The sequence below is a fragment of the Carassius gibelio genome, chromosome A13 (assembly GCF_023724105.1).
Source record: "Carassius gibelio isolate Cgi1373 ecotype wild population from Czech Republic chromosome A13, carGib1.2-hapl.c, whole genome shotgun sequence".
Taxonomy (NCBI): Eukaryota; Metazoa; Chordata; class Actinopteri; order Cypriniformes; family Cyprinidae; genus Carassius; species Carassius gibelio.
In genome coordinates this window covers 21,148,324-21,173,830 of record NC_068383.1, presented here as the reverse complement: position 1 = coordinate 21,173,830, position 25,507 = coordinate 21,148,324, and the positions used below count along the sequence as shown (strand labels likewise).

Sequence of the window (25,507 nt, the reverse complement as noted above, 5' to 3'; positions counted from 1 at the left end):
AAAATCTTACACTTCTGTACAATGCCCTAATTTTGCTCACAGTCCTGAAATCTGTGCTAAAGAACAACACAGTGGAGAGAATTGAAATGTTCAGTTTTGTTTACAATCATTTTTATTACTGACCTCAGGGAACAGGTTATTATGAAACTATTCTGTCATTCATTATTTTATGGTTCAGTATCATTGAAATCTCTCTTTTTTTGTCTCATTTTGATTTGAAACAGATTTGTTGCACATTGCCCTGCCCAAGGCAACTCGTGTATAATGCAGTGTGTACACTTTGACAGTGATGTATGAGTCTCCGGTGTTCAGGCATATGTTCGTACACACTGCTGCATGTGTGAGTCTGGAATACAAAACACACTCTCACATTGGCTCCCTGGAATTCAACACATCGCTGCTGAGGTATCGTTGACAGCAGATTTTCACATTTCTTCCAATAAACACATAATCACTGTACATAGGTAGCATTTTAAAGGGATATTTCATCCAAAAATTAAATATCTCTCATCATAGAATAATAATCCATCTCTGTTAGTCCACATAATGCAACTGAATAGGTTTCAAAATGTTTTATTTTAAGTATAAACCATCTGTTATGTATAAACCATCTGTTATGTGCACGCTCACAAAACTAGAAGTATCGTGAAGCGCAGCATGACAGTTCAATTCTAATATTTTACACAGATTATACATTTTATGGCCTTAAATTGGACTTTTTAGGGAGTGACGAGAACCCTGGATATGCATATGTTGCGTCATTGACTTACAAACTAACACCAAGCTCTGAAAGTAATTGTGAGTCAAGCCATACATATGGCATGATGAGTGCTAAATGTGTAACACAGATTTTCTGCCAGTGTAGAGCTGCTCATACGAGTCACTTACGAAGATCCATTTCTGTTAGTGTGCTGCCTTGGAAATAGAAAGCAAGGCAGCTCAAGTTTTTGAAACTGAGCCAATCGGAGCAGCATATGTTGAGACCAACCCAATGATAAGAGAGTATATGTGGACGCTGAAGCTTCTATATACTCTAGTGGTTGAAGAGATTGGAAAGACCACATGAAAGATGCTAGAGCAGTTGAAGCCAGTGTTTGGCAGAAAAAAAAAGTACTTTCCGAACTATAAGTCGCATCTTTTTTTCATAGTTTGACTGGTCCTGCGACTTATAGTCAGGTGCGACTTATTTATCAAAATTAATTTGCGTTGAACCAAGAGAAATTAACCAAGAGAAATTAACCAAGAGAAAACATTACCGCCTCCAGCCATGAGAGGGCGCTCTATGCTGCTCAGTGCTTCTGTAGTCTACACTGAAAACATAGAGCGCCCTCTCGTGGCTGTAGACGGTAATGTTTTCTCTTGGTTCTTGGTTCTAAATAAATACGACCTATAGTCCAGTGCGAGTTATATATGTTTTTTTTTCTTCATCATGACGTATTTTTGGACTGATGCGACTTATACTCAGGTGCAACTTATAGTCCGAAAAATACGGTATATCTTAGTACTATCCGACCAGGACTTTTACTAATTACAACCATGTTGTGTTTGAAGACACACTCAACTTCTCTTCACTGTGTGTCACTATACTAGATGAGACCAACAGACACGAAAACTCATATATGCAGTGAAGCCAGCTGAAATAATACAGCTGAAATACTGACCCTACAACAAGAGCCTGAGACAGTGCCACTTTTCAGGAAAAAAAAGGAAAAAAATGCTAGAAGCTAGAAGTTGCAGGTTGTATTTTCTGTGTTGATCCATCAATTTTTGAAGCAAGAGTTTAAGATGTTTTGTCATTTCATGCGAGCCGTCAGGGAAGCCACAGAGAACAGCCACATGGCTTGATGTTCCCAAATGCAGCCCTCATAAAACCAGCAGTACAATACTCCAGAAGGACAGGCCTAATTAACGGAATCTGCCAAGGAATCATGTTTACAGGCAATACTGGTTAGTGTAGAGCCTAAAAATATCAGTGCTGTTTTTTGAAAAAGTATGTCGATTAGTAGACTGTTTGCTTAATATCTGCTAACTCTTTATTCTAATGGTCTCCCAGCAGATATTCAACTGACTAGGTATTTATCAACTTATTCTAACCCTTACCCTACTGGTCTACTAATACTCTACTCTACTGAGAGTTAGTAGACATGTAGGTGCAATGTAACTTATTGTCAACAGAATGTGTTAAAGAGACCCTCAAAATAAAGTGAAACCCATTTCCCATTTGTCTGTGATAAATGAACATATAAAATAGAAACTGCAAGAAAATAACATTTGGTGAAGCACGAGAGAGAGAAGAAAAAAAAAACATCTTTGAGAAAAGAAAGGAAGCGCAGTGAAAAAGAAAAAAACAATGCCAGGAGCCTAGGTTTATGGGGTTTGCTTACTTCCTCTTTTTATTTCTTTTCCATTCTTAAATGACAGACTTCAGCTTGCCTGCACCGCAAGCGCAAAATGCTTTTGTGTCCAAAAAATGCACAGCGATAACACTCATGATACATTGTGGGATGTTACATAAAACTTTTAATGCCTGCTATAGAGCAAGCGCCGCCCGCTGTATAGAGGGAGGAAGAGAGAGATGAGGTATAAGGACAGGAGACGTGTTTAAGATCCTCTCAGTGTAAACCTGTCAGACTTCGTGCTTCCTGCTGATCAATTCTGCAGTCTGTGGCATAAATGTTTAAAGGCAGGTATTTAAAATGTCACATTTTGAAATCTGTGTGTTCTCCCTTGTGTTTTTTAACTGTCAAACATTGAATTCAAGGTGCCCAGCTTTAGGTGTAGCCTACTCTTCTCTTTTCCACAATGTTTTATGCAGTGAAATTTCATATTTCGAGCATACATTATCTGTTTTATATTCCTTGCTGTGAGGAGGTTATTCTGGCAGGACCTCAGATGTAAAGAGAGCAGCTGAGAAGAGACTTGGCTTGAAGAGAAGACTCGCTGTCGTTAACCCAACCACACCTAGGACAATCTTAAATATCCAGAACATTCCCAGACATATATAGTCAGTCAATTTCACAGTGGCTCGCGGTCAGACCTTTCAAAGCCTTCACAGAAGGGGTGACAACAATATGGATTGCAAAAAGACTGATTCGCCCATTTTCACTATTTCAATGTAGCATATAAAATGCAGTTAATTGCCCTGAATGGCACAAAGTTTATGAAGAAGTGATATGCTACAACAATGTCTGTCTTTGCTCAATTTTGCCAACAAAAATATTACATACAGCCATAATTGAACTGTTGTGCGTCTCTTAACAACACAGCTGTGATTCATTTCTGAATGAATCTGTGTTTTAAATGATTCGGGTGAACCAATGATTCAATGGCCCATTCATAAAGAGAGTCGTTTACTTCGAATCAGCCGTTTGAACAAATCGAATGAATGAATGACTCAATGAATTACTCAGAAAGATATCTACCGCCACCTACTCGTAGTCTTATTAAGATTTTGATGTTTGATCTATTATAAAAACTTAATGTAACAGTCAAAAATCTAAACTAGTGTATGTCTTAAGCGCAGGCAAAGGCATCTTTCTCTAATGGCCTTTTAAAAGTAGCTCTGTATACTGACAGAATAAGATTTCTTCTTTTTTTTTTTTTTTTTTTTTTGTTAAACTTCATTTTGATTGTCCACTTAAAAAATCTACAAACTAAAGTAACTTTGGAAATACGTTAGAATATTCGGCTGATCACTTTGGGTTAGGGTTGGAGTTAGTAGAATAGGTTGACATTTACTTATAAAGTTACTTACATTCAGTAGAATGTCTGTTGAGGGAAAATGTGGATCTGTTTACATTTTGTCCTTCTGAATAAACAAAATGCCCATTCTTAATAAAGACCAACATTCACAATTAAGGACATTCAAAAAGCAAAGCCAATGGAAAGGTATAAACTTTTTTCAGAGAAACCAAAACACAATTTGTTAGCTGTTGTGGAAGCAGCCAGTGCCCACGAGACATCATTCATTATCTGTTACATTTCTGCATGGATGTCTAGATTGTAATTTTTGCAAATGATTATGTGCATTATTTTAGCTCTTTTTTTTTTTGTTACTGCATATGCAAGATTGCTCCAGAAATGTTCAGCCAAGAGCCATCACAGACAGTTATAACCCAACACACTGCAGATGCAAAGAGTCGCAGCCAGACGCTGTCACACTGTGTTCTGCTGAGGTCGGTTGCTCAGATCACTGTAGCAAATGCGATCAACATCTTCAATATGACACTATATGCTCGTTTTTTTTACAAACAACTGGATTTGACTTTAAGTTGACTGTTTATGGTAAGGCAGCCAAATCATTTGCGGATTTGGGCCGATCTCTTTCCACTCCTGCCTTTGGTGGTCTGTGTAATGATGAAGAAAAATGTAACGGTAGTTCTGGTCCTATTACTGGAAACCTGATCAAAATCAGATGCCAAACTCACATTTCTTCTCTCCTGACTCCCCTGTTCTTGCTCTCTTTGGGATGTCGTTGGCGCTAAGTTTGCCTAAACTCGTGCACAGCCTGTGGAGGGGGAATGTAAACATGCATACGTCTCAAGACTTCCTGTTAAAACTGCGATCTTGAACTGTTGCTTTAAATAAAGCAATCAAGAGACACTATCAACATCTTAGTGTTACAATATCAACACACCATTGAGGTGACATTGTTATTACGTCAGACCATATGTGAAGCTGACCTGCTAATGTTTGGGTATTGTCCTCCAACGAGACCCTACATGGGTGTTTACAATAAAACAGCCATCCTTCAGTGAGAGAAATGGAAAATAATGCAGTGTTTTCACATTAGCCAGCTTTCCTGTTTATGTTGGGGCACTCTGCGACTGTGAGAAGGGTAAGGCAAGGCTTTGATCAGGGCTTTTGCAGGGATTGGGGTGATAGATGGGGACATTGAAGGGGATCGGGCCCTTGAGGGCCCCACAGTGCAGCTCAAAATCCCTCAGAATTTGGATCATGTTTTGGCCAACATCCTACTGCGTCTTCATTTCCTTTAATGAGAATTTAATTGACTATAAAAGGTATTATAATAATTATGCAATAATTTGTTAAATTTAATTGTGTGTTTAATAGGCTCAATGTTAATTTTGCTCATAATGTTTAGTTCCAAAGATGATGAAGAAGGCTCCAAACGTGCATAAAATAACTAACAGTTATTATTAAAGAAATAACAGAAGGTAATCCAAACAGCAGAAAATTTGTATTTCAAATTAAAAAAAATTACTTTTCTTCAATTCATCATCTATAATGTTTTTAGATTTGGTGTATATATATATATATATATATATATATATATATATATATATATATATATATATATATATATATATATATATATATATATATATATATATATATATACCAAATACACTCCTTACTTTATGACCTATACACTTTAAAATATTAACTTAATTTGCACTGAAAATAAAAACTAAATGATATGATTAGCCATTCACAGAAACAAAAAGACACTTGGCTCATTGTGGGAAATATTAATTTAACTGCCATATGGTCAAAAGCAAAAGTCAAGGCATCCTAGATAAATGTAGGATGGCAGTCCTTCCCCTGAGGTAAAGGATATATCAGGCGACAGATGTTTTCTTTTGTAGATGTTAGATGTCTTTGATTTGAAACGCACACATTGCTAATTACATCACAATGTCAGACTGTCATCCTTTCAGCATTACTACAAAATTATGTTTATTCATTTTAAACATTATGTTGCAGTTCCCAACAAAGTTCCCGGGCCAATTGGATTGGGACATGTTAATTCTGAACCCTGCATGCACTTTACTGTGATTCCTGGCAGGTCTCTTCTTTTAAGGGTCACATCTTTAATGTATAAACAGGCCTGCTAGCTTTTTTTCTTCCATTCACCCACTTGTCAAAACTAAAGCCTTGCTGCATAGTGCAATGTGCAAACCAGCTGGGAACAGTTAAATCTAGACATGTTTGTGGTGAAAATTTACACTTTCAAGTTTAAAACAAGGAATAAAATGTTGGCACTGACGTTTGAATTGCCTGGCAGAGGTATGATTGTTTTTTTGGGTGTGTGTGCATTTTTGTGAGAGAAAGTAAAGGCGGAAAAGTATCTGGGAAATGATGAATGACAGCAGTGGTGGTCTATGAAATCTCTTTTAAAAAGCAGAACTTGCTATTAGCATTTTCAAAAACATTATCAATCTGTTTTTTTTTTTTTTTTTTTTCAGATAGCAAACTAATACTGACTTGCAGAGGTTCCTTAACAGAAAATAGACAACTTCCGCCACCTAGTGGCAGCATCTAGCAACAACATGCTATCCGTTTTATCTCTTCACACTAGGTCTGGTTTCTTTCATGTAAAGGAAGGTTGAGGGGGGAGAAAGGCATCCACTTTGGTATGTTCCATTGCATATATCCCAAAAATATTTAGAAGAAAATCATCTATGCCATAGTCAAGAAAGCACCAGAGCTCCCCATGCACCTCTTGCTTCTGCTTCACTTGATAATGAAGATCATCAGGTGGGTCTATTGTTCTGTTTTTTTTTTTTGTTTTTTTTAATCAGGGATATTACTTTTTACATACCACTGAGCTCCCAGGACGACTGTCTATGGTGTTTTGCCAACTCAAGAGTGGAGAAACCATTTCAAGTGAGCAAACATGTCTCTTTTTAAAGTTATTGACCAGGTCTCAACAATGTGTGAGAGAGTTTCTGTCACGCTGTCTGGCCTCTGTTTCCCTGGGTGTCCACTAGTGGTCTCACTTCCCCATAGGCACCTCACCGCAGGCACTACTAAACACACAAGCCTTGTCCCTTCATCACAGTAATTGCACTCCTGTTAATTGCACTCAGGTGTCTCCACTTGATAGTCATTACCCTGCCTATATATATCTGGTCTGTTTCCATTTGTCTGCATGGAGTCCTTACTTTCCGTCACCAAGTTTCCTTGTGTGCCTAGTTTCTAGTTTCTAGTTCTTGTTCCTGTTCCTGTTCCTGTTCCTGATCTTGTTTGTTTATTTGTTTGTTTGTTTCTGTTTGGACTGATGTTTGATTATGACCCCGGCTTGTTTTGACTCTGATTTTGGATAACCCTATTAAACCTACACTGCACTTGGATCTTCCGTCTCCTGTGTTCCCGTACGTGACGGAAGGACTCCATCATGCCAAGAATGTGTGGGATTTCGTATACGTTCCCCAGGCACCATAGAGGAGCGGATGGGCCCAAGATGCCCACCGGCCCAGCGCCACTGACCAAGATGGCTGTTGACCCTCCAGAGTCGAGTCAGGTACCCGTTGACCCCCCAGAGTCGAGTCGGGGTACTGTTGACCCCCCAGAATCGGGGCAGGTTCCTAACATTAATATGAAATTATCTAGAAGTACAGTTTTTATGAAACACACAAGTGCACATTCAGTACAACTCAGCGCACTCCTTTTTCACAAGGACACAATTTTTCCAAGGTTTTTCCAAGTACTGGCACTAAAAGCACTTTTCCTTAATCATAAAAGTAACACCCACTCACATTATTGATATAACTCTTTGAGACAAAAACCGCAGGCCTTGACGTTCCAGAAGCCCTTTGAGGCAGCTTTCTCCCCTTTGTGGCTTTGAGTCCTGAGCTAACAGAAGGTTTCAGCGCTGGTGGTGTTTGATGAAAGCAAGCGTGTGCAGACAGGGAGCGGATTGTTCATTCATATGAGGAGCAGTTGTGTTAAACGCGTGGGCACCCTGTGAAGCCCACACATTCTTCTACCTTCTCCATAATTCAGAATCCCTCCATCAACACGTCCTTAATGACTCCGCTCTGCCTCGTACCCGTTTATCTGCCCTCCATCTCTGCACCAGCTTATTCAGCTCGCATGAAAAGGGTGGGAGCATTTAATACTGGGGGAAGTGGGAGAGATGTGCCAGAGGTTGCTTTTTTTGTAAACAAATTGTAAAAAAAATTGCATCATAATAATTGAATCAAATTTATGAATTGATTCATGCAAATCTGAGCTCTTACATGTACAAATAAAAGTGCTTTAAGGAAAAATAACACTTTTTGAACACTAACCTATTATCAAAAGCTATTGTATCTTCACTAATTTATAATATGTGGCCTGAGGACATCCAGTATTTGTCAGTAGGGGTGTTTGAACATTTGGGTGGCTCCTACAGTAAGGAATCCCATCTTACAGAGTTCCCAGAAGGTAATGACAGCTTGTAAAATGATTTTACCCCATCACCACAAATGAACACTGATTAGCGTAAAACATAGCAAAGAATTGCTTTTTAATGGGTTTATGAAAACATGGCTAATGAGCCCACCATTATACACATTTGTCTGTCAGCACCAGCACACAGATGGTTTACAGCTCCCCAGTGATCCTCTCACCATCACCATACAGAGAGCACCATTAATCAGCTGTCTGCATCAATAAACCACTAACCCAGGCTTGATATTACAGTTTAAGTGGAGGGCAACGGCGCTCAGTGACTGGTGCCACGTTTAGTCTACAGAATTCCTTGAATGTGTGCTGCAAACATCAGCTGCAGACATTGTGGACAGTTGCACTGAAGTCTCACTGTAATGTAACGTCTCACTGCAGCCACTAGAGGGAGGCATTGCAGAGTTAAAAATGGGGGCCAGTGGTTAATAGAAATAATAATAACGGAATGGCCTTTCATGACGTTTTCAAAGTTTCTTAAAAAAAAAAAAAAGTTTATTGTTTATATCCATGGAACTTTTCGATTGAAATTTTTTTATAGTGAAAGAAGGTTCTGTAGATTATTAAAATGTTCTTCACACTAAGAAACATAATTCTTATAAAAAGTGTTCATTAAAAGCTTCGTTTTGGCTAAGCAAAACGGTTCTGTAGCATCAAAAATCCCTGCTTGGATCAAAAATATAATATTTATTTTAAGACTGTACATTGTTTGTTTGTTTGTTTGTGTATTTCTTCAAAGAAAGAAGCATTGTGTCCATTAAATACTTGCTTTGTTAAGTTTAACGCTTGTTTTATTTGTTCTATAAATTATGTTATTTTTCCGTTTCAAAGTATTTTATTATTATTATAAACAAAGTATAGTCTATATATAGTAGTGTTTTGATAGTGATATTCTTTATTTATCTTTATTTTGTGTTTCATATTATTTATATATATAAAAAAAGTAGTTTTTCCGGTTTATTCACGCGAGTCTGCTTTGAAACCATTTCTGTTCTATAAAGCAGTATATAAATAAAGGTGACATGACTTCATATTTAGTTGATATTAAGAAACAGCAAGTAAATAACAGAGCCCTCTGGTGGCTATAATTTACATTACGTCTTAAATTACTTACCAATCCAAGTTTAATTAATTTCTAATGAGAGAAAATAATTACTGAAGGCATTATTCAATATTTACTTGGTTATGGCTAAAGATAATGTAACTATGTTTATTAAAGAAATAGTTATATTGGTTGAGAACTGAGGTACTATAAGCAAATGTCATTGAATATTTTATAATGCTTAAATTGTTCAATAATTGCTATTATGTTTATATGAGAAATATTATTATTATTTATACACAAGTAATCTTTAATTAATTTATTCAATTATTTTTTTTTACCTTTTTATATTATTATACCTGGTGTCTTTTTAATGTACACTATTTAATGTACATTATCATTTAATTTAATTGAAAAAATATTGCACAAATATACATTAAATGTAATCAGTTTGAGTATAACAGATAGTTGGTGAATGGATCATGACCTTATGCATCTGTACTCTTGTAGTGGATTGTTAAAATATGTTAAATATTCTATTTAGTATCTCTGACAGAGGAAGCGTATATGTAATTGTTCTTGGATTCATTTGTATTCCCAGCAAAGGTTAAGGTGGGATTTAAACTGGCTTAGGCATGGCCAAACAATGCATTGTTCACATCTGGATAGGGCGATTTGAGAAGTGTGTCATCTCCCAAAAAGAGACTTGGAAGGAAAATAATGTCAGGCGGCATCATGAAGCCGTAATGTATGGGATGACTCACTGCAAGTGTTTAACACTCAATACACTCCTATAGTCATCTGATGAATTAATAATGTCCCGCATATTGGCTGGAGTTTGAGTGATTCATCATCTTTAAAGAGGAGGAAAAACAGCTACTGCACAGAATGAGACCACGGCTTTGGCTTGTGTGTCATGCTCTTCTCTAGCCCAGAAAGAGAGGGAAAACAAAGAGAAAGATTTCTCCAGTCCATATTTCATATTCCCCCAACACCCCCACCCCCTTCAGGAGTGAAAAATAAAGACATCTTTGTCTGCTTTTCTCTTTTTTTTCTGTCTGGAGTGAGAGGTCAGACCCTGCCAGGAAGTCATCGTGTGGAGCTATAATGCTGACATTACAGCTCAGCCCCAGATGAACACGTCTCTTTCCCATACACACAATGATAATCTCTCGGAGAAGATTCCAGCATGCTGATTCAAGGGTCGGTCTGGAGGACAATCTCGTCTCTGTCCCGATTCAGTCTGTGACAACGAGTCCTCATATTTACAAAGACAGCAGCAGCAGTCCCACACAGACAGCATCTGTTTGCTCAACACAATAGTCTGAAACTTTGACATTACACTGCTTCACCAAAACACTCTTCTGTTTTCTTCTAATTGGTCCAGTGCTGAGTGGCCAGACGACTTGATATTCCAGGCATTGTTACTGGCGCCTTCCATATTTGCTTAATCAAATGAGGAAAATTCTCACATTCCACTTCAGAAGCATTCATAGCTGAAAGAATCTCTCTTGAATCAATGGAATTGTCAATGTAGAATTTGCAGTCACACTATAATAGTTTAACTATCCATGGTGTAGATTTTCATTAATGCATTGGACCCTGACGCAATGTGCTAAAAACTATAACAGCGGGCACCTGTGGGGCAGATGTCCTTCGACCCCATTTTAATTCTTCCTCTCTGTCTTACAAAACAGCACGGAGTAAGGTCATAATATCATAGTAATCGATAAACACTCTAGCTTAATTTGGTCACTTACAGTATGATCATGCATGTAGTGCATGTACTATGGCAGTATCAGGATGCTTTTCTTGAAAGCATTAATTTTCCATGCTACATACCAAAAATATAATCGTGTTTTTACCACAGTACCTACATTTATTTTGTTTACATACAGTACTGTTTTTGAATGGCACCCCAGAGTTTTTCAAAGAATAACATGACATCTCTATTCACATGGAACAATAATTCCAGGTGGTAATAACATTTGACCGAATGATTTCTATATTCATAAACTGTAGTGTTTACACAACAATGCAAGGTACTTAAAAATAACATCATAGTAGTATGCAAGAAGAAGAAGAAACCAACTGATACATTTACTTCAATTCACTCAAAGTTTTCTCGAATGTATCTTTGTATACTATAAAGTATCTGTATACTTTCCTTGTTTTATTTACTATTTAACTAGACTATAATCTTGGTATCCTATAAGATTAGTATTCAGGTACTTCAGAAGAGAACAATGATATTTGGCAGGATATGAAGATGGTACGGTCTATAAACGTATAGATTTATAAATGCACATGCAAGGAACAGCATGTCAAATGTGACCTGCAGAAGTGAATACACATTTGTATAAACAAACACACAAAGAAACGAAGACACCTGATGTTCTTTCATGCGGACAGCAGTGCGCACTGGAGTACTAGATCAGCTGCTGTGTGTGTGAGGTCAGAGCGTGGCCGAGCGTGGCGCAGTGGGTCTCGCGCAGCGGCGAGCGCGGCTCTGCGTCTGAAGGGAAGCTCGCCGTGCCAAAGCAGGCGGAGTCGGAAACGCGAAAGCCCAGCGCTCATTATACTCCCTCCCCCGCCGGAGGTGTAAACGATCGTGGTGGAGCAGCTCAGGGAACCGCCGTGATCGACTGCCCCAGAAAAGCGCTGCGTTAACCGGACGGAGAATCAGCCGCCAGTCGGTCGCCCGTTGTTCTTGCATTGAAGCGCATTCAGGGGGAGCAGGCGTGACATTACACGAGCTCTTCTCTTTCTTCTTCTCGAACAGAGGACGAATTCCCTCAGTCGCCCCAGGAATAGGCTATTTCCCTGGATATCTACCCCAGAAATGGACGGTTTCGCCGGTAGTTTAGGTGAGTGCGTCTGTCTGTGTGCTGAAATGCTGACTATTAATAGATGCGTCTTCTGCAGACAGGGCGAATAAAGACGCAAGAATGGAATGTGTGTGTGTGTGTGTGTGTGTGTGTGTGTGTGCGCGCGCGCTGGCTCACTGTATATTCGTGTCAGCTGTATAGCCACGCTCCTCTGACACTGCATTCGTGGGCAGAAAGCTATAATGAGAGCAGCGTTGTGTCAAGAAACTCATTCCACGATTCACGATGGCTGTATATCATATCCCTGGTGTTTCTCTCCGTTGTTAAACTCTGCTGTGATTGCTCTGAACACACACCGCACCGCACCGCACCTCACGCTGGACACCAGATCTGCACTTCTCAGGGAAATAGCTACCAGTGCTTGCTTGCAATGAAGCAAAAGGATAGGGTTAACCTTACAGGTATGCTTAAATGTTCTGGGTCAGAGTGTCTTAACACTCAGCTTGCGTCTTATGTTCTTTTGTCAGTGCACTAGAATCGCATTATTGGCTTGTGCGGCCTTTTGCAATAATGTAACGCCGCATGCATGCTACCATAGTTAATGCATAGCTATAAGACCAGACCAGTCATAATAGGAAGTCACAATTAAAATGCAAATAAATCCAAGAAGAGACCAATCGCAAGTTTTAATAGTGACTCAGTCGACTGGGTTAGACTCCAACTTTAATCTTAAACAATTTCTTCAAAATTATATGGTTTATAAAACCAACATAGCACACCGAGGCTTAAATTAAGAAAACAAAACATGAAAGTTATATTAACCACAGACCTTGCATTACTAATAATTCAAATTATAAAAACACAGGGAATTCATAAGGAAACCAGCAGTGATCTGGGTTCCCTTTTAAGTCAATGTCATGATTCAGCTGCACAGAAGTTGTGTTGTACAGAAGAAGAAGAAAAACCCCATCTATGAATAATGAATAGAGCGGCAGTGGAGGCTGTGTGATGGTGGTGTTGGTGGTTTTACAGCTCTGGCTGTCAGTGGAGATTATTTGGTCAGATAACAGTCCATGCCAGAGGCACATGAGGCAGCAGGAATGTATATTGTGTTTATGAAGGGTCCACTCGTGGTTTGTTAATGTGCAGATCTGTTGATGTACTGAGTCAGTCAGACGTGTCAGATGGGTTACTGGAGGTAAAGCGGTCCGGTCTCTCAGACAGACAAGTGTAATTGCATAATGGACTGAATGTGCTGTAACACAGAGAATGACATGACCAGCTTTTATTGCTCCTCATAAACCACTTGCATGTTTGCTGAAGCAATCTATTTGTGTCACAAGATATTACAAGGCCTTTTCTGTTGTTCAGTTCAGTATGGACTCTTTCACATTTCCGGGTTTGGCAGAAGCAGAAGTGGGGTCAAATGTATATAGTTGCGAATGGTAGACTGCATCAGATATGTTTTTTGCATTCCCCTTTGATTATATAGCAAAGAAAAAAAAAAAACACTTTACAATAGTGTTTTCACAACCTTCACAAAGAGGACAAATAGAGAGGGATTGATACTGGCACTTTTTTCTTTTCTTGATTCAAAGGTAATGTAATGCAAAGTATAGTGTTATAAATGTACATGCATTATATATATTTATTTATATATATATATATATATATATATATATATATATATATGCTGATAACCATTGACATGCATCATCGCAGTGTGTGAAAAGGGTCAATTTTACTACTTGCATAGTATTTAACATTTAATAATGCAATGTATAATAACATAAAATAAACCACATTTAATAATCAATGTAAAAAAAAAAAAAAAAAAAAAAAAAAAAAATATATATATATATATATATATATATATAATTAAATGCTTAATTTTTTTATATTTTATTTTATATATTTACTTGTATTTTATTAAATGAAATGAATACAAGCAGATGTATAATAATAAATAAAATCCTGTAATCAACTACTTTTTTTTTAGTGTTTTGACCTAACACAGTGTTTTAGTAATTAACAGATAACATAGTTGAAGTTGAACTTAAATAAATATTTAAGCAAATCTTAAAAAGTCATATATACTTAGAAGTATTAAAATATGATTTAATTCATGTTTCAAATTCATTGTTTTCTGACGCTGGAGTGCATCATTTGAATGTAACAGTGTCAGCTTGTGTGGGATTTGCCCTGTAATAGTTTATCTGTTTGAATATCCTGTCATGTAACGGCTGATCAATGAAATTCTGTGCTGATTATATAACTTGATTCTGTTGCTTGGTTACGCTCGGAGGAGGCTTGAGCGCTCAATTGGTCCTGCTCTGAGTTACCTTGGTGATGTTGCATTCTCTGGCAGGGATGCGGTATAAAGTAAAGGGCCAGTGACCGACAGAGAGAAAAGACTTTCCTGCAGGTGTAGCCTATATGATGGAAAACTTTATTTTGGGCCTGTTTTGAAATGGCAGTACAGTTTTATGCATATGGAGATTATGTGGTGGTCTGAATTATTGGACATGACTGCTGCTGAACTGCAATGTGTGTGTGTGTGTGTGTGTGTGTGTGTGTGTGTGTGTTAAAGTCTCTGCAATATCTTACATAGCTCAGCAAAACCCCCCTTCAACTTTTACCAATAATTACCAAAACTATTTATTTTTTTAGCTATAAATAAGCTAATTGTTATCAAAGCACATCATCTAAATGTATTTAATTATTCCGTTGAGTTATCAGTCAAATAGTAAGCTTCCTTTATTTTGTACCGGCTTTGATTTCCCCGAAACTGCTTTTCTAATGCGAGAGGTAAAGGTTTCACACACAGAAGTGCACCAAGTGTGTAGAAAGCCAGATCTAGTGTCAGTTTTGCACGACAGGTACATCCGTCAGAGAACGACCGCACGCAACCCTGGCATAAACCCTCGCGCTCACCCTCTTGTCACCTCCGTGTCTGCGTCACACATGGCACCGGCCGAGATTAAACCCACTCTTTCAAAGTTTTCAGTATGACGTGCAGGTCCGTTTGACTCACTTTAGTTCTTGGAAGATCTGAATGTGGTTTTTGACAATGTATAATGTGGTTTTGGTCATGACGACAGAAAAGCAAAACTTGCACAGCTAAACTCGAAAGATGTGTGCATGTAGCGGACTGATTGCCTTTCATGACACCTGTGATATGGGTGTGATAAAAGGAAAATTCTTAAAAAAAAAAAAATCTGTTTTGTAATGCAAGTTCATAGACATGTACTTTGTATTAATGTTGGTTTTGGAAAACTTGTTGAAAACCATTTTCAAGAAAAGTTTATTTTAGTGAAAAATGTGACCCTCAAGTAGAAAACATAAATTATTCAATTAAAGTTTATTTTTATAGCACTTTTCATGATACAAATCGTTGCAAAGCAACTTTACAGAAAATTCAGTTTCTACAATATTTAGTATTTAGTAGTAGATTATCACTGGTGACTGTCACAAATGATGATATTTCAGTTATGATCCAACAGAACTTGAATTTGGTTGTGTGTTGTTTATTGTTATTGATTAACAGTGAAGCTGATTAAATAAAAATAATAATAATAATACTTAATAATAATAAATACCAAAAGTTGTTTGTCAAGATTTTATTTTTTTTTAATAAAAAAATTGATCATTATTTATTTTATTTAAATTATGATCAAACATAACTTTCACTTTTTTTATTGTCATTAATCAACAGTGGAACACAAAATAAAGAAAAAAATAAAATCTTGATACCAAAATAAGTTGTTTGTCAATTTTTTTTTTATACTTTAATGCATTTTTCCTTGATATTATGTTTTTTTTTTCTTTTAGAAATTTGAAGCATACTCCGAGAAGAGCTGTATTTTAGTCATTGTATTACTGAAACACGTATTTAGTGAATTTTTGAATAAATAAATAGAAACAATTTATTTACCCTTGTGTTTTCGATCCGTGCCTCTTAACTGCTTCAGAACCCAGATTTTAGATAAGTGTTGGACTTAACTTGTTAAGATTAAAAAAGATTATTGTTAGTTATTTGCAGGTCATTTATTACTATTATTATTATTATCTTGCAGTTTTCATTGTATTCAGCTGTACACAATCAAAACGGACATGAATCACAATTTTGAGCTGTGACCCAGTAGTTGAGAACTAGTGTTGTGGAGCGTGCTTCTTAGGGCTCTGAGGTATGTGCTCTTATGAGTGTATGTCAGAAGGTTAGCCTGTGAATGGGGTGCTGTCTTTTAAGGCATGTGCGTGTGTTATGCTGATTTGTAAAAGGCGCTGAAGCAGGGTGCCTGATGGAGGTTTAGGGTCTTGCTCTTGGCTCCACTGTTAAAGGTCTCCATGTAGGCTTCAAGCGTTCAGTGTGCTGAGATGGCCTCAAGTTTTTGCTCTGCACCCAGTTAGCCACCTAACTGTCACACTCAACATAAAAATAGCTGCCGCCCCCGCTCTTTCCACCTCCAGGTGCATTCCCCACCTCCATTCAATCCCAAGCTTCTGTGGGGCCGTGTGCGGGTTACTCCGCTGTACCAGGCCGGTGTGACCATAAGCTCAGGCAGGATAACCAGATGGTTGCTGGTTTAGCTCCTATAAGGTTCGAGCTGTGACTTTGTGGCCTTGATTATAGCACCGTTTTCCACAGGGGCATTCACACTTAATGCAATTTGAAGTGAATACGCAACCAGAAGCTTTGTTTTTAGTTACAGTTGGTGACAGTTGGTGTCAGTTTGTCCAGTGATTCATCACATTTTTAATGCAAATTAGCAGCAACGGAATGAGACAACTACCTGCATGAGTGTGGAATAAAAAAAGATAATTGCCATGTCATAGTTCACACTTTTTTTCCTTAAGCTGATGATACACGGGACAAGTTTTTGAGCAATATTGCTGCTAATGTGCAACCAGATGAGACACAGATGAGAGTATCCAGTTCTCAATGTGAAAGTGCCCAATAGTGATGTCACGGTACTAAAATTTCAGTATTCGGTACCGATACCAGAGAAAATCCACGGTTCTCTGCACCAATTTCGGTACCAAAGAAAAACACCCAAATATGCTAATAAAAAAAGAAACTTTTTAAAGAAACTTTTTAATCACTAAAAATAAAACCAATGCCATTCTTTATACTTATTTACAATTGTGTTTACAGTTTTTCTACAAGTAATATAATTATAAAAAACAAGTTTCACCCACATTGAATTTGTGTTTTGATTAATGGAATTTAAACATGTTATTTTTTGGTAAATAAAGGGGGTTTGCTATTAAAGTTAAAACATGGAAGAAATATTGTGTGATTTATTTCTTTAAAAAAACAATGTTTTATTAATTTTTTCAACAGTAGAAGCAGTATCACTTACATTCTACTAAATAATATTAATATTTCTAACACAATGCCTTTATGTAAAAATGAACTTTTATTTTGACGGGTTAGATTTATTTTGACACTGGTTTTACTCAAATGTAAAATGCTTGTGAACAGTTCTGGCGATGCTGTTTATGTATTTATGTCCTCACTGAGACGGCAGATGCTGAAATTACTGAAAGCGTCCTGCGCTTCAGTCTACGTAGTAAACAAACCATTCATTCATTCACACAGAGACGGCAGAACATGCGGGATTCAGATTTCAACCAACTTTTGTGGCTTAGAAATCTGTTAAAATGGTGCACATTGAGTTCCTAGATGAACGTTACAATAAACCCAAACTCACAACAGATGGGGTCTGACTGAGACGCTCCACACATGTAAATTATAACTGTATGTACTGTGAACGGAGCCGCTCTGAGACGCATGCACATAACCAACACACATGTACATAACTAGAGCGCATGTATTAAACCTGCATTGCATTTATTTATTTATTTGAATAGTAGTGCTTGTGAACTCACAAAAGCATTATGCTTTATTATGATTTTAAAATGGGTTTTATATATCATGCAGTCTTGGAAGACGTTCTGATAATGTGTTTCATGGATTCTCATCCGTGGAATGCGCCACTTCCGGTATTTTGCCGGTTACTCGACACGGCAAAATGCAATCAAGGATTTTTTTTTCAATTGAGTACTCTAGTTGAATCAAGGAGTCGTGACGACCCTAGCGCTGTGCTAAGTTGCTAAATGAAAGCTAGCAAAGAAAATGTTTTAGTTTGAACATTAGCTCCAGTTTGTAATAGAAAAAAAATCTACTTATTTTCATTATTAAGCATTAAAGAACAACCACTATGTCTAAAGTCCAGATTCAGAGACCTCCAGTGATAAAACTGTGTATCCACAATAAGGACACTGCAATGTCTTTGGACAAAAGCATCTTCTAAATGACTGTTGACTTATTTATTGGAACTAGCTAGTTGCACCAGTGCGCTGGCTTAGGTTTCTTATTCAAGGAAACATTACAGCGTGTCTTTTGTGTGCTCAGTGTTTGTGAAAACCCCAAAAGAGTCCGATGCAAATAAATTCTACTGTCCCCAGATAAACACAATGTGACCTCTGTGAAGGCTGTAACTGTATGTGAAGACCATATCATTGTTGAAAACCCCGACTTATGTTGGTTTGTGATGAATGGGACTCCAGCATCGCTCACGGTTCATTTGTAATGTGTCATACCGGGTTTTCTGCGTCAGTTTCTTTTGGAAGTATCTGATTGTTTTCATTCTGTATGACATGTGATGTGGTTTTGGTGTGTTTGTGATTGCATATGGCAGTTGTTAATGTTAAAGTGTGTGTGCGCTGAGTTGCACTTGGAAAGACAAGTTAAGGATCATATTTCAAAATTCCTTTTTTTTAAAGAAAGAAAAAAAAAAGATGGAGGGAAGCAGGACACAGACAGACAGAGAGAGAAAGCAAAGGGAGAGAGAGATCCGGAAAGGGACACACGTGTGCCCAAATGCTTCCAGATGCTGGCCTCCCAACTTTTTGCATTCCTCATTCCCTTCGTCCCTCATAACAATGGATGAGATTACAGCTGAAGCATGAAGAGAAATATGTGTATGTTAGTGTGGAGAGGACGGATAGATGAAGTGTGATGAATTGCAGAGCTGCTGATGTCCACAGATTCCAGTATATATGCACGTCCTTATTTTGTGCTGCACACTGGGTCCAAAACCCTCACCTAGTGCCAAATGTGAGTAAAAGCTGCCTTTGAGTAGGTACACTTAATCAGTCGACAGGTATCTGTTTAGCTGCACAAACACACACACACACACACACACACACACACACACACACACACACACACACACACACACACACACACACACACACACACACACACACACTAGAGAAATAATGCACTGAATAAACTGAATAAACAGTAGAGAAATAATGCAAAATACAGTTCAGTCAGATAGAGTTTGTGAGTTTGTAGGTAAAGGTGGATCTTGGGTCACTGGCTGAGTCCAGAGATAGTGAAGGACTGTCTGGAACTTCTCCCAGTAGCCCACTTTGTATCTCTATTTCTTTTTCGGTCTGTCATACATGTTTGTTTCATTTCTGATGAAAATTGCCTGAATACTCCGTTGACTTTCTTCTAGGGTTCTCAGGGCAAAACAGGAAGTAGTATGATTAGTCAGCAACAACCTCTGTTGTCTGTCTTTTTTTTTGTTTAGTTTTTTTCAAGAAACACGCATACACACATGCAGATGAGCTTGTAGTATTGGAATGTTGCCATTATGGGTGGGCAGTATTATATTTTGATTATTAATTGAATATTGAAAATAAATGGATAAATCTTAGTTTTTGTTATAATTTTTCAGTAATAGGAACCATAGCAATCATTTCAGCCAAACTCACATTCTTAGCACATTCACAAAATGTTTAAAGCTGCAGTCGGTAACTTTTGACGCTCTAGCGGTTAATAAACAGAACTGCTTGCGTCTTGTGGAAGAACATTGTAGCTGGAACTACTTCTCTCTGTTTATGTCTATGAAGAATCACAAAGGTCCTGGGTTACTCCGCCGCGGTATCCCCGAAGCAATCTAAAATAGTCCAAATATAAACACTTATTATAGGTGCACCCTAGTGATTCAGGACAAGGTAAAAACACGGTTTGGAAAATGGATTCATGGTGTACTCGCTTATTATATACATTTTTCTAAATTTTCAACACAAACAAAGTTACGGACCGCAGCTCTGATTGGTTGATTTTTACCGGGAGCGCTTGACTTTCTGCAAATGGCAATAGGACACTGGGAGGAGCCAGAGGAGCTTGATTTTTTCACAGATTATCTGTCTCATATTCTACTGTCAGGACATAATGACAGGTTTAACAAATATGTAAAAAATATATTTTTACAAAAGTTACCTACTGCAGCTTTAACTAAATATAGCAAACATGACTAAATTAACTTTTTCACAAAATATTTTCATTTACACTAACGTTCATACATGGGTGGTTGGTATGATTTTGTTTCAAAATGTTTTCTTATGCGCCATAAGACAGTTTTTTTTTTTTAAACAAAAATACATTTTAAAAAAAGTAATATTGTGACATTATTACAGTTTAATATAGTTGTTTTCTAATTTTAAAGGTAATTTATTCCTGTGATGGCAAAGCTGAAGGCTTTTTATTATTATCAACATTACAATATATTCTTGATATTTTTGTGTAAACGAAACAGTGATACTTTTTTGAGGATTCTCTGATTTGATAGAAAGTTCAAATGCACGACATTTATTTCTGTCACTTTTAATGCACCCTTAAATATCTCTTTTATCTATCTGACCCTAAACTTTTGAGCGATATATGTGCATCAATATAAAATATGGAGCTTTATATATAATTAATTGAAACATATTAATACATTAAACATTATAAAAAATATTTTTGAGTAATGATGTTAATAAATAATTGCAAATCAATGTATTAAAACTGATTAAAGAGAAATCCATCCTCCTTAACAAATAACATACTGATTTATCTTATATTAATTATGTTACTTATTTTTTAATAACAACATATTTGTAAATAAATGAGAGTATTTAAAATATCATACAACCCTAGTTTCCATGTTTACTCTGGAAGCTCATGCACAGAAAGTCTATTAAACACACAATGCTTGACTGATTTATTAGTCCTGGCCTTGGAGCATGCAGCCATGGAACTGAGAATTGAAAGTCAGTTCAACTAATTTGAGATCTGTTTTTCTCTGTTTCTGGACCGTGCTGGTGAACATAAGGGGCCAGATTTTGGTTGTGGCTGTATTATAACCTTAATCGGGGATTAATCAGGATGTGCTGCCATCCCTCACAAGTGTGTGTGTGTGTGTGTGTGTGTGTGATGGGGTTGTAATCTCAGGGTGGAGATAAGTCCATATGTACAGTAGAACAGCCTGTTGTCTGAAGTGGTACAGGATGGATTAAGCTAATGGTTGGGTTTGGACACAGATATTGGATATTTCAGGCAATCTTTCTCCACTCACCAAACCCAGTCAGAGTTTTTAGACACGTATTGAGTTCAAGATGTACATGGTCATGAAAAATACCATCTGGGTCATGTGTGTTATGGTTATGACTCTATAAAGGGTCCATGAGGTGCACTAAAATGTGTGTTAGGAGAAACAGCAAGTTGTGCTTTTAAAGTACTAGTTGTTTACAGTGTTGTTTTTCTTTACAAACCCATCTAGGCACACACACACACACACACACAAACAGGTCCTGTGTTGCAAAGGACAGGTGTGCGCTCAGCGGGAGCTAGGTCAGTATTAAATGTACTGCTATAGATGTGCCAGATTATCTGCTTTTCAATTAGCTTGCCTTCTAAAGTCAATGGCTTAGTGTTTTCATTTGTGCTGCTCTGGTTTTTATATATTAAAACAATATTTATTCAGTCACTTAGCCCACCACCTGCTCCAGATTCAGCCCAAATAGTCTTGTTTGTTTTTTGCTTCTTTTGTGCCTGTAATATTTTTGTTTGTGCTGCTTTGGTTTTTAAAACATTAGACATTACGTTATTTGCAATGAAGTCACCCCTCCCACATGCTCCAGAGTCACCCAGAGACCTATAAAGAAATTAGTCAAAATTAAATAAGATTAATATATTGATATATAAATGACCTGAAATAGCAACATTAAAGGCAATAATATGATCTTGCTTCAGTTCATAAAGTATATCCTATAGATGGGATTTACAGTAAACGAATGATTAAGGTGAACACACACACACAAACACACACATATATATGATGAAATAGGCTACAAACAATGTTATTATAAAAAAAAAAGCTAAAATCAGCATTGCTGGTATCATATTTTCTTGTTTTAAATCACATTAAAACCAAATGGTGTTTTATTGGTTATAAATAATGTCATCTCTGATTTGAAAATCATCTTTAAACATGCAGCAGCCGTGAAAACAATTGTATTTTATTTTTTGTAAGCGTCCCACAGTACATGACCAGGCCACAGGATTCTTATGAACAAGCTTGAATTGAGTTTGTGGTTGTACAGAAGACTGGGGAGAATTGACTTATCAGATGAAAAGGGTTTCAGGGTTGCCCACAAATGCGAAACGAATATTAAATCATAAACACATTTTTCCATATGAGTTTCTTAAAAATAAATAAAATAACAAAAAATCACATCAATCACATTATTTTTTTATTTTCTCTTTACTTTATAGAAAAATCTAATTTCCTAACCAGAAAGTACACCGACAGTTGTCCTTATGTGTTTTTCATTTTGGTTTTGTGTATAAGTAATGAAATGTTTTATTTGTGGACATAATCTAAAATATGACTATCAAGTTTATTGATTTATTTATTTTTCGCTTTGGTTTTGTAAAGACATAATGAAATGTTTTTATTTTATTTTATTTTTTTAATTAGCCTAATTGAATAAATGATACCAATAATTAAGTGAATGTGACTATTTCATGTGATTTGGTTTGCCCTTTAGATTTTACCTTGTTACTTCAATTGTATTGTTAAAAAATACAGTCATAAAAATGTCAATATTACTGGCAAAACAACAACAACAAAAAAAACAGCACAAATGAAGCACAAACAATCTAAACTATTTGAGAGTGACCTCAGAATGTCCATTAAATATTACTTTAATATAAAAAAATATAAGTGGCACAATTGAAACATTTTACGGCACAAACGATTTGTTTTGTAAATTTACATTATAACCTTAGAATATCATGGAATCATCACAATGTTTACTCAAAATTCGCTGCAAACTATTTTAGTATGTGCACAACTGACAAGACTCGTCTTGTCTAGATTGTGAAACTTCTGCGAATGACCACTTCTCTTTATGGACAGGAAGTGAACTGTACTTGACTGAGGTCTTTTTTGTGTGTGATGTGCTGACGTATACAGTAGCTCGCTCTACTGCTGTGGGTACTGTGTCTCTGTCTCTCTCTGCCATGCTGTGCAGCTTATTTTTAGCCGTTTTGTCACTTATAAATCACAAATGTGCAGCGTCAGTCACTTTCTGCCATCAGACGCCTCCAATGCTATTCTCCTGAAATGCTAAACTGTACCACACGCCGGCTACAGTCGCTGCCCTACACACACAAATGGGTTACACACAAAATACAGAGTACAGCTGCCTAGTAAACACACAAGGTTGGACTTCATAATTGAGCTAACGTAAGCTAGCATACTTGGATCATGATATGGCTCATGAGTTTGCATTTCTTTCAGTTTCGTAATTCACAGTTTAAACAACATTTAAGCAACGTTTAAGCAACATTTGGTCAATTTTAGCAGTAAACTCATCCTCGCCAAACAGTTATATTTCTTTCTCTTTTTTGATATTTTCTGTATTACTATTAGGGGTGTAACTGTACGCAAAAATCATGGTTCATTACGTACCTCGGTTTTAAAGTCACGGTTCGGTTCATTTTCGGTACAGTAAGGGAAAGAAATGCAAACATTAAACTGCAGGTTGTTTATTACTGTAATCTTTTTTTACAATTTATTTACTTTTTAATAAAATGTATAAAAAATAAAAAAGAATAAGAAATAAAATACTGCTGCAAAGTTCTCCACTAAATAAAATAGTCTCAGTCTCAAACCAATATCATATAATAAAATATAATGAAAAATATAAATAAATAACTATGATTAGAGTGCAACATTACCAATCCCAGCTTGTACGCCTGCTCATATTTAAAACATGTATATAACTTTTCAAAAAAGTGTAAAGTGCAGCATCAACAGTTTCAGTTTTTTGACCTGCTCAGATTTCGTTATTGCGTTGGACCGATCGGAGTAAGAGCAAAGGTCTGTTTAAATGCAGACGGGAGCTGCGTTTGAATTACAGTTGTTTTTTTCCTAGTTGTAGTGATGTTCAGACTCGCGTGATGCCTTTTGAAAACCTTAGGCCGGTAACACACTGGCATATTGCACCTGTCAAACATAGTCTATTTTGTCGTCAATACTGTTGACGGTGTCCTTTATCAGTAGGCTTTATATTTATGCTTAACATGAAGTATAGATATTGTTGTCATGAAGACAAGATCCTGGTCTGTCAGCGGTCTCCCTCTATGTCACCCTCAGTAGCAGCAGCGCACCAGCGCCGCGTCAGGCACGATTCTGGTGTGTAAAGACACAGAAAACGCGAAGTAGCAGTCACGCAGCAGAAACGCCACGTTCACACCACGCAGCCAGTGTGTCACCGGCCTTAGAATCAGCTGCAGGGCGGGATTTGCGCTGAGCACGGAGACTTCCACCACTTAATATGTTCGTTTGGAAACACAAAAATGTACCTATGTTCCGCACACAAAATATTGCATTCGTCATTCGGTACACACGTATACCGTACTGAAAGCCCTGTACCGGAATGGTCCGTTACGAATACACATACCGTTACACCCCTAATTACTATACAGATATACATGGTTGTTTTACTGTGTCATGGAGCTGCCCTCCATGCCTAGCATGCCCTGTCTTTAACCAACTCTTTATATAGATACCAAAATATAGAGCCAATGTCTATATCATGTGGTTTATTTTCTCCTGTTTTCTTTGTCCTCATGAGTTTTGAAGTTGGACTTTTGTATGCCTTTCAGTAGAGCCCGACCGATATATCGGCCGGCCGATATTATCGGCCGATATGAGCTAATTGCATTTAAATCGGCATCGGCGTTTATAACGGCCGATGAAACATGAGAAACAGTCTCATATTCTTCACTCATGTTATGAGTGTTGCATAGTTTGCCCACCAGAGGGCGGTCTGCAGCTCCAGAGTTGCAACAGCGCCAGAAATCCACAAAGAAGAAAGCGATCAGCCAAGCCACCCAGGTGAGTCTGTCGTTCGTCATGTGAAATGATTGTAGATTTAGTTCATACACTGTATATAAAAACGGTGTGGTAGTTCTAGTTAACGGTCCTATCATTATCACTTCTAAATATTCTGTAACATCACTTACAGCCGCTAATGCATTGCTATATTAGATTAGCCACAAAGCTAATACCATGTTTATCAGTGGAAGAGCGCG

General features: G+C 37.2%; 1 protein-coding gene across 1 annotated transcript in view; it reads left to right on the top strand.

Moving 5' to 3' along the window:
• Positions 1-11,707: 11,707 nt before the first annotated feature.
• Positions 11,708-25,507, top strand: part of LOC128026476 (echinoderm microtubule-associated protein-like 4) — a 74,732-nt gene continuing 60,932 nt past the window's right edge. Inside the window, exon 1 of the mRNA XM_052613661.1 lies at positions 11,708-12,099. Coding sequence (XP_052469621.1) covers positions 12,075-12,099 — 25 coding nt within the window. The 5' untranslated portion in view covers positions 11,708-12,074. The remainder of the gene's footprint in view (positions 12,100-25,507) is intronic.